The following is a 9,645-nucleotide window of genomic DNA, read 5'->3' on the forward strand; positions in this document are numbered from 1 at the left end:
AGGCCCACGTTTCCCACCCGCTCCGCTCCTGTAGGATAACGAACTGGTAATTGCACCCTAGGCGCTGCCAACTGTCCAGATTTGTGCTGCTCGTTCCGATCCATGGGTTTCCTCCCTTCCTGGCCTCCGGGGGGTGTCTTCCTCACGACAACATGAGCTTTTGAGCCCCACGTCAAGGATTATGCGGCTGGTGCGTCGGCGTGTAATAACCGTGCGTTATTGGTGGATCTCTGTGACTTGGATCAGCTGGAGGAACTGCGCGCAAAAACGAGAAGAAGTAGGTGGTCAGTACAATTTGGAATTCGCCAAATATACTAATCGTTGTGCGTGCAATTTCGAATACGGTAGCAACAATGGCAAAACTGTAGTTGTTGGCCGTAAGCAGAATTCTGAAGGAGTCTGAACTCACCATCTCCGCTGGCCTTCTCACCTTCTGGAGCATGTGTACCAGTACAACTACCATCGCCTGGGCATGGACATGGAGCGGTCGGAGCCTCAACGGGAGGAGGAGCTGGAGGATTAGTGGCGGCGTCAGCCGGAGGGTCGTTATTGCTTGGAGCAGCAGCAGCTGGGGGATTGGCGGTGGGAGAGCTGCAGCTGCTAGCGAACGCCATTCTCTCTATGCAGAGCACCAGGTTGCAGCAAAGCGGTGGCTGCCTCAGGGCCAGTCGAAGGGCCATCGTCTTTCGCTCGAGTCCCAGCAGAGCACCAAGTTGAAGGGCGGTTCCGAGCGTGGCAGCAGTCCCGGCATGGGTATGGGTATTTATGCGTTTAGAGGTCAGAGAGGCGACGAGTCGAAGAACGGCGTGCGTTCATATATTTATTTTCTTCTTCAGAGAAGGTATGCGTTTATACCACCAGGTGGGCATCTTGCGCTGTCTCAGTCTCAGTCTGAACCCTGAAAAGCCAATAGTTTTTCTTAACGTTAACCCTGAAAAGTCAAAAGTTTTTTTTAACCAAGTTATCGTTGAAGATTCTATTCCTTGCGCGTGCCGCTGTGGTAGGCCATGGTGCGAAAGCCCTACCCGTGTGCTTTCCAACAATGGTGGGGTCCGCGGACAGTGACGAAGCCAGGAAAAAAATTAGGAGGGGCTGAACAAAAGAATAGAGGTTTTTTTTATCTTCTCTTAATCTTAGCTTCTCCTACCTAATACATGTATGCATAAAATTTTAAGGGAGGACTTAGGAAAACTCCACGTGCTCAGGATGGGTGGGGGGGGGGGGGGGGGCTGAAGCCCCCCTAGCCCCACCGCTGGCTACGTCCCTATCCGCGGATGTCGCTTCCCTTCGTGAAGGTATCGTTGCAGCACTCCTATGATCGCGCCTCTGTGGTCGTGCCTCTGCTCATCTTCCGTTTCTCTCGCCGGAGTTGTTCCTTGCTGCATTGTGCCCGTGTGTGCTTCAAGCTTCTCTTTGAATGGTCTATCCAGCTGACATGCTTGGTGTTGTCGCAATCGTTTGGTTTTTTTTAGCAGATCCTTTGCCACTACCACTTTTCCTTGATGGATACTTTCTCATCCATGCTGCTCTGGCAGATGCTTTGGCGTCGATGTTGCTTCGGTATCCCCCCCGGTAAGCCCTTGTGAGTGCGGTAGCTCGAAGAGAAGATAGGGGGATGAGCCGTAGAGAGATTCTATTTTTTTTTTCTTTGCGTGAGGAAGCGGAAAAGACAAAACCCTCTCTTGGAGAAAGCCAGTCCGGTTGGTAATTCCACTATAACTTGATAACTTTCTAGAAAAAATACCTCCCTATGAAACCCCTGTTGATGGATTCTGGCAAGCAAAAAGAAGACCTAAACCCAGATGCTTTGTTGCAGTGAGCGTGATGGCTCGTCCACTCTCTTACGGATGCTTTGACGCTCCGCATCGTCTCTGGCGGGTGCTTTGCTGCCGTTCTACTGGTTGTTCTTGCTCGGGCGGATGCTTGGCCACCGTTGTCTCGTCTGTTCTCAGTGGATGCTTTGCCACCGCAGCTACATTTACTTTGTTAGCAGCCTTTGCATTGTTAGCTTTTCTTGCAGGTCCAATCGGTTATGGTTGTAGCGGAGGACCCTCTCCTTAACGCTTCTTTTTCTATTATCTTTTAGGTTCCTAACCACTACCTCCGTGATTGTGTAATCTACGTTATGGAATCTCCCATAGCTGCGTCATGTAAATCGTTCTTTCGGCCTTATCCTCTCTCAATGAAACACACGTCAGTAAACGTGTTCGAAAAAAACCCAAGTTGTGGCAATATCGAGGATAGCAAAATGAATATTTACCAGCACACATCGGTTTCTGTAAAAAGTGATGTGTTATGCAAGTTTTGGCGATATGGATTTCATTCATGATGTTAGTAAGAGCGCGGTTTGCGCAAAGCTTCCCCTACATAATCTAGACTATCTTAGGATCTGTTTGGATCCATTAGCTTATAATGATTAATTAGCTAAGATGTCATAGTTAATATTAGTTACTAGCCTGCTATTAGCTAGTTTGGTCTAACTAGTGAAATAGTTATTAGTTGGTTATTCAGCTAATAATTAGCTAAACTATTAGATAGATCTGTTTGTATCCCGCTAACTATTATTTCCTTCTATTAGCTAGACCTGTTTGTATCCAGCTAACTATTATTTCTTTGCATCTAAACCAGGCCTTAATTTATTTCATTTAGTATTCCCCGCGAGAGAGTGTCTTCCCACACAAAAGAGCAAGGGCGCCGCGTACTCAACACGCCTCCGTATAGATGCCGACTCTTCCGTTTTTATCCGAAACTGTTCAGTCCCTTCCTCAACTTTTCAGTCCAGTTTCAGTGCATCTTTCGACCTCATGTGTACAACCTTCCAAGCAAGTTGCAAGACGTCTCCCAGATAACAACTTTCATTGCTACAAGTCGACTCCAAGTCCAAGCCAACAACTTGGTTCAATTGGGCCAAGCAGAAAAGGTAGCAAGTATCTTGAAGCAACGCCCACAAAGCTGAAGTCCAAACGCAAGCATTCATACAGCTTTCAGCTTCCCAGTATATCTTCAAATAGGACTGTGCTTCATCCTGAGTGATTATCTACTCTTGTGCCATTTTATTTTTGAGGAAAATCTTGTGCCATATTAAACATCGTATTTGCATCTCCTACCTGTAACTAACAGCAATGGCCTCTTTGGGAGTCTTGTCACCCAATGTTGCTTGGCTTCTCTGTCTCCTCATTTTCTGTTGCTCCCTGCCACTAGACATCTGTGATGAGAGCGAAGATGATCGACAAGCTCTTCTCTGCTTCAAGCCTCAGCTCTCAGGTCCACCTGGATTTTTAGACTCATGGAGTAACGAATCTATGGAACTCTGCAACTGGCATGGGGTCACATGCAGCGCACAGCCGCCTCCGTATAGATGCCGACTCTTCCGTTTTTATCGGAACTGTTCAGTCCCTTCCTCAACTTTTCAGTCCAGTTTCAGTGCATCTTTCGACCTCATTTGTGCAACCTTCCAAGCAAGTTGCAAGACGTCTCCCAGATAACAACTTTCATTGCTACAAGTCGACTCCAAGTCCAAGCCAACAACTTGGTTCAATTGGACCAAGCAGAAAAGGTAGCAAGTATCTTGAAGCAACGCCCACAAAGCTGAAGTCCAAACGCAAGCATTCATACAGCTTTCAGCTTCCCAGTATATCTTCAAATAGGACTGTGCTTCATCCTGAGTGATTATCTACTCTTGTGCCATTTTATTTTTGAGGAAAATCTTGTGCCATATTAAACATCGTATTTGCATCTCCTACCTGTAACTAACAGCAATGGCCTCTTTGGGAGTCTTGTCACCCAATGTTGCTTGGCTTCTCTGTCCCCTCATTTTCTGTTGCTCCCTGCCACTAGACATCTGTGATGAGAGCGAAGATGATCGACAAGCTCTTCTCTGCTTCAAGTCTCAGCTCTCAGGTCCACCTGGATTTTTAGCCTCATGGAGTAACGAATCTATGGAACTCTGCAACTGGCATGGGGTCACATGCAGCGCACAGCCGCCTCCTCTCCGTGTCATTGCTCTGGACCTTGCTTCAGAAGGCATCACAGGCTCCTTGTCACCTTGTATTGGCAACCTCAGCTCTCTTGCAAAGCTGCAACTGTCAAACAACAGCTTCCATGGTGGCATATCGTCAGAGCTCGGCCTCCTCAGCAGGCTCAGCAACCTGAACCTCAGCATGAACTCTTTAGAAGGTACTATCCCATCTGAGCTCTCTTTGTGTACCCAACTTCAATTCCTAGGATTGTGGAACAATTCCCTCCATGGTGAGATCCCACCTAGCCTTAGTCAGTGCATGCATCTTCAGGAGATTAACCTCAGCAACAATCAGCTCCAAGGGAGCATTCCCTCTGCTTTTGGAACTCTTCCGGAGCTGCGAATGCTAAATCTTGCTAGCAATAGGCTTAGTGGCAACATACCGCCAGCTTTGGGCACCAGCCTTTCTCTCAGATATGTTGATCTTGGGAGAAATGGACTCGCTGGGGAGATCCCAGAGCTCTTAGCGAGTAGTTCAACAATACAAGTTCTTCGCCTCTTGAGCAACAATCTTAGTGGAGAGCTCCCTAAGGTTCTCTTCAATACCTCATCACTTATTGCCATTTGCCTCCAAAAGAACAGCTTTTCTGGCTCTATACCACCTATCACTGCCAACTCTCCCCCTGTTGAACACCTCCATTTAGGGGAGAACTATCTTTCGGGAACAATCCATCCCTCACTAGGGAACCTTTCCTCCCTACTTACTCTACGCATTCAATATAACAATTTAGTTGGGAGCATACCGGAGAGCCTAGGTTATATTTCAACACTAGAAATACTGAACTTGAATGTGAACAACTTGTCGGGTCCATTTCCACAATCTCTCTTCAACATGTCCTCCCTAACAGATCTTGCTGTGGCAAATAACTCGCTTGTTGGAAGATTGCCCTCCAACATTGGCTACACGCTCCCAAACATTCAGGGATTAATCCTCTCGGCAAACAAGTTTGCTGGCCCAATCCCATCTTCTCTCCTTGTTGCATACCAACTACAGTGGCTTTACCTAGCAGACAATAGGCTAACAGGGCTCATGCCGTACTTTGGGTCATTGCCAAATCTGGAGGTACTAGATGTGTCATACAACATGCTAGAAGCAGGTGACTGGGAATTTGTCTCTTCACTCTCAAATTGCTCCAAACTGACCCAACTGATGCTTGATGGCAACAACCTCCAAGGGAATCTGCCAAGTTCCATTGGAAACCTTTCCAGTAATCTCCAGTTCCTGTGGCTAAGGAACAACAGAATTTCTGGGCCTATACCACAAGAGATAGGTAATCTGAGGAGCCTCAGTATTCTATTCATGGATTACAATATGTTCACTGGAAATATACCACCAACAATTGTAAACTTGCACGACTTGGTCGTTCTAGCATTTGCACAAAATAGACTCTCAGGCCCAATCCCTGAAATTATAGGTAATCTTGTTCAGCTGACTGATATTAAATTGGATGGAAACAACTTGAGTGGAAGAATACCTGCAAGTATAGGAAGTTGCACTCAACTTCAAATACTCAATCTTGCACACAACTCGCTAAATGGGACTATACCAAGTAGAATCTTCAAAATTTCTTCGCTTTCTGAAGAATTTGACTTGTCAAATAATTACTTGACTGGAGGAATACCAGAGGAAGTTGGCAATCTCATTAATCTGGAAAAACTTAGCATCACAAACAACATGTTGTCTGGCTACATTCCATCCGCTATTGGCATGTGTGTGGCTCTTGAGTATCTAGAGATGCGAGACAACTTCTTTGAAGGAAGCATTCCACAGACTTTTGTGAATTTGAGAAGCATCGAGGAGATTGACATTTCTAAGAACAGATTGTCTGGAAACATCCCAGATTTCTTCGAAAACTTGAGTTATCTGCATCAACTCAATTTATCCTTCAACAGTTTTAGTGGAGCAGTTCCAAGTGGTGGTATTTTTGGCAATGCTAGTGCAGTTTCAATTGAAGGAAATGATGAACTGTGTACAAGAGTTCTGACAGGAGGTGTGTCTCTTTGTCCAGCAATGGATAACAGGACAAGGAAACACACGTCACTGGTACAAGTCATAGAGATAGTAATACCAATTGTTGCTGTTGTTATAATCACTTGCTTCTGTCTCGTGGCATTCTTTTGGAGGAAGAAAATTCAAGTAAAGAAATATTTGCAGCACCACAAAGAGCACAAGGAAAACATGACATATAAAGATATTGAAAAGGCAACAGATATGTTCTCTTCTGCTAACTTAATTGGCTCTGGTTCATTTGGAATGGTTTATAAGGGCAAGCTGAAGCTTGAGGAAGATCAAGTGGCTATCAAGATTTTTAACCTCAGCACATATGGGGCACATAGGAGCTTCCTTGCAGAGTGTGAAGCCCTCAGAAATATCCGCCACCGAAATCTTGTTAAAATAATTACTCTATGCTCCTCAGTGGATCCAACTGGAGCAGACTTCAAGGCCATAGTCTACCCATACATGCTGAATGGGAACCTGGATATGTGGTTACATCCGAGGGTCCATGAACACAGTGAAACAAAGACTCTGACTTTCTTTCAAAGAATCAATGTAGCATTGGATGTAGCATGTGCTTTGGATTACCTTCATAACCAATGTGCATATCCACTAATACACTGCGATTTGAAGCCAAGTAATATTCTTTTGGACCTTGACATGGCTGCACATGTCAGCGACTTTGGCTTAGCAAGGATATTATATGCTAGATCAGATGCATTTCAAGATAGTTCAACAAGTTTGGCTTGCATGAAAGGATCCATTGGATACATCCCACCAGGTGAGATGAGCTTATATCTAAGTAGTTTATTCCGTTTGTTCTTTATAGTATCGGCAAAAAGTGAATTATTCTAACTTTACTATGTCTGCAAACATTCATGCAGAGTATGGCATGAGCAGAGAGATATCAACCAAGGGTGACGTTTATAGTTTTGGAGTGCTCCTGCTAGAAATGCTAACAGGGTATCGTCCGACTGACGAGAAATTAAAGGATGGTATAAGCCTGCAAGATTTTGTCGGTCAATCATTTCGAAATAATATCTACGAGATTGTCAATCCCGTCATGGTACAAGACAGCATCAATGCAGCCAAAGTGATGCAGAACTGCATCCTTCCATTGGTTAAAATAGGATTGTCCTGCTCCATGGCATCACCAAAAGAACGACCAGGAATGGATGAAGTTTGTAACAAGATCCTTACCATCAAGCATATATTATCAAAAATGCATTCTTCATCATAGCAATTAGCGTATATCAGTCATAGTGATGGCTGTTAGACTGTAAATGTATATATGCTTGTGTATATGGGCCTGAGCCTTGGTATAGTCGGCCGGTCCTCTATTTGGTTAGAGAGATACGAGGAGATCTCGGTTTGGTCCTATTTCTATAAACCACGAGATCTCCTCTCCCCTATATATATATGTACATAGGTCTCTCCAATCAATCAATCTATTATTCCACGCAATCCTTATTGCTTTCATGGTATCACGAGCTTAGTTTTTTTCCCTTCCTTTCCTGTCTGTCGCCTCCCTTGTGTGCGCCCGCCGCCTCCCTGCCATGGCCGGCGCCACCCCCACCACCGCTTCCTCTGCTGCTGCTGTCGTCGATCCCGACGCCACTGCTGCCGAGTCCAAGGAGGAGCGTGCCCGCGTGGCCGCGCAGGCCGACCCCGCCGCTGCCTCTGCCCTCCAATCCACGGAGACGTGCGTCTGCGTGGCCGAGCAGGCCACTGTTGCCGCTGCCCTCCAGTCCACGGAGGTGCGCGCCCGCGCGGCCGAGCAGGCCGCTGCGGCTCGACTCGCCAAGGAGGAGCGCGCCCGAGCGGCTCAGGCCGCTCGCGACGCCGCCGCTGCTCGTGCGGCTGATGCCGAGCGCGAAGCCGCCGTCGCTCAGCAGGAGCGGGACGCGGCTGATGCGCGACTTCAGGCCGCCCTTGACCGCGCGGCTCAGGAGCACGCTGCGGCCGCTCCGCCTTTGGAAGACGACGCTGCCCCTGAGGATGCTGAGGATTTCGCCTTTGCTGACGGCGGCGATCCCCATCTTCACGCCGTTCTGCTTCAGCATGAGGTCGCGGCCCTCCTCAACCTGCACGCCCAGGCTGTGGCCGTGCAGAACATCCGACTGCTCGTCCCGCTTGTCCTTGACGTCGCCTCCGCCTTCTATGGCTGCTGGCGTCAGTCATTCCTCCTCATCGTCGGCCGCTACTCCCTGGAGAGCCATGTCCTCTCCGACGCTGCCGCCCCCAACTCTCCGGATTAGGCGCGCATGGACTGCGTCGTGCAAACATGGATCACCGGCACCATCACCGACGCCCTCGTCGAGGCCGTGATCGAGTTCGGCACCACCGCCCGTGCCTCCTGGCTCGCCATCGAGTCACAGTTCCGCGGCAATCGCGAAACTCGTGCTCTCCACCTCGACGCCGCCTTCCGCAACTTCAAGCAAGGCGACCTCGACATCACTGCGTACTGCCAGAAAGTCAAGGGCATGGCAGACGCCCTCCGCGACCTCGGCGAGCCCGTCAACGACATGACTCTTGTCCTCAATCTCCTGCGCGGTCTCAATGGCCGTTTCGAAGCCATTGGGCTTCACCTTAGCCGCAGACGTCCGTTTCCTACTTTTCTACAGGCCCGCAACGATTTGATCCTGGAGGAACTCACTATGGCGGAGTCTGCTCCGCCTCCTTCAACTACGGCCCTGACTGCCACCTTCGGCAGTGCTCGGGAGTCCGCGCCCACGTCCGTCACTCCACCAGCCGCTCCCCAGCAGCGGCTGCCGAACCACCACCAGCAGTCCAGGGGAGGCAAGCGCGCACGGCGCGGCAAGCACGGCGGGGGCGGGCGCAGCAACTCCAACAGTGCCTTCCCCAACGGCAGCAGCGCCCAGCAGCAGCAGCAGTGGCCCAATCTTCATCAGCCATGGACCGGATCCATCAACATGTGCCTGGACCTCGGCCCTCGACGCTGCCACACCCGCACACACTTCTCGCTGGTGTACAGCAGGGGCCCGGTGGACCGCAGCAGCTCCCTCAAGCGCTTCTGACTGGCGCTCAGCAAGGCTGGGGCGTCAATCCTAGCGTCCAGCAGTGGGCGCTTCCTCCGGCTGGTCTGTACAGCCCAGCCATCGCGCCACCCGGCTGGGACGCTTCCAGCCTCGCCGCGAACTTTCAGACCATGTCGCTCCAGTAGCCTACATCGAGCAACTGGTACTTCGACTCTGGCGCCTCCAACCACATGACTTCAAACGCCGGTATAATCATCGTGCCTTCCCCTCCATATACTTCATCTCCATCCCATATTGTTGTCGGTAATGGGAACCTTCTTCCTGTTACCTCCACTGGCGTGACATCTTTTCCACATAATCTTCGTCTTAATAATGTCCTTGTTTCACCTGGCCTTATTAAGAACCTTGTTTCAGTACGCCAGTTTACCTCTGACAACAATTGTTCTATGGAGTTTGACCCTTTTGGCTGTTCTATGAAGGATCTTCCCTCTCGGAGAGAGATCGCCAGGTGTGACAACTCTGGTCCTCTCTATCCGTTGTAGCTCCTGGAGTCTGCGTCTGCTCTCCTCGCCACTACCAACCCTTCACTTTGGCACCAGCGTCTTGGTCATCCTGGCCATGAAGTTTTGTCT

At 49.0% G+C, this 9,645-nt stretch overlaps 3 protein-coding genes across 3 annotated transcripts; all 3 read left to right on the forward strand.

Moving 5' to 3' along the window:
- Positions 1-2,819: 2,819 nt before the first annotated feature.
- LOC136521654 (probable LRR receptor-like serine/threonine-protein kinase At3g47570) lies at positions 2,820-7,700 on the forward strand. The gene is made up of 2 exons (XM_066515408.1): positions 2,820-6,795; positions 6,899-7,700. Exons 1-2 carry the CDS (start codon positions 3,759-3,761, stop codon positions 7,252-7,254), a joined length of 3,393 nt encoding a protein of 1,130 aa, XP_066371505.1. The 5' UTR covers positions 2,820-3,758; the 3' UTR covers positions 7,255-7,700.
- LOC136524140 (uncharacterized) lies at positions 7,571-8,272 on the forward strand. The gene has a single exon (XM_066517601.1). It carries the CDS (start codon positions 7,571-7,573, stop codon positions 8,270-8,272), a length of 702 nt encoding a protein of 233 aa, XP_066373698.1.
- Positions 8,273-8,278: 6 nt separating this feature from the next.
- On the forward strand, positions 8,279-9,052 carry LOC136524141 (uncharacterized). The gene has a single exon (XM_066517602.1). It carries the CDS (start codon positions 8,279-8,281, stop codon positions 9,050-9,052), a length of 774 nt encoding a protein of 257 aa, XP_066373699.1.
- The last annotated feature ends 593 nt before the right edge of the window (positions 9,053-9,645 follow it).

This window comes from Miscanthus floridulus, chromosome 18 (assembly GCF_019320115.1).
Source record: "Miscanthus floridulus cultivar M001 chromosome 18, ASM1932011v1, whole genome shotgun sequence".
Classification (NCBI taxonomy): domain Eukaryota; kingdom Viridiplantae; phylum Streptophyta; class Magnoliopsida; order Poales; family Poaceae; genus Miscanthus; species Miscanthus floridulus.

What these genes read in the sequence shown, in the direction of transcription:
- LOC136524141 (XM_066517602.1), top strand. Translation starts at nt 8,279, where the DNA reads ATGGACTGCGTCGTGCAAACATGGATCACCGGCACCATCACCGACGCC.
- LOC136521654 (XM_066515408.1), top strand. Translation starts at nt 3,759, where the DNA reads ATGGCCTCTTTGGGAGTCTTGTCACCCAATGTTGCTTGGCTTCTCTGT. An exon ending in CATTGGATACATCCCACCAG is followed by an intron (nt 6,796 to 6,898) that starts GTGAGATGAGCT and finishes ACATTCATGCAG; the next exon opens with AGTATGGCATGAGCAGAGAG.
- LOC136524140 (XM_066517601.1), top strand. Translation starts at nt 7,571, where the DNA reads ATGGCCGGCGCCACCCCCACCACCGCTTCCTCTGCTGCTGCTGTCGTC.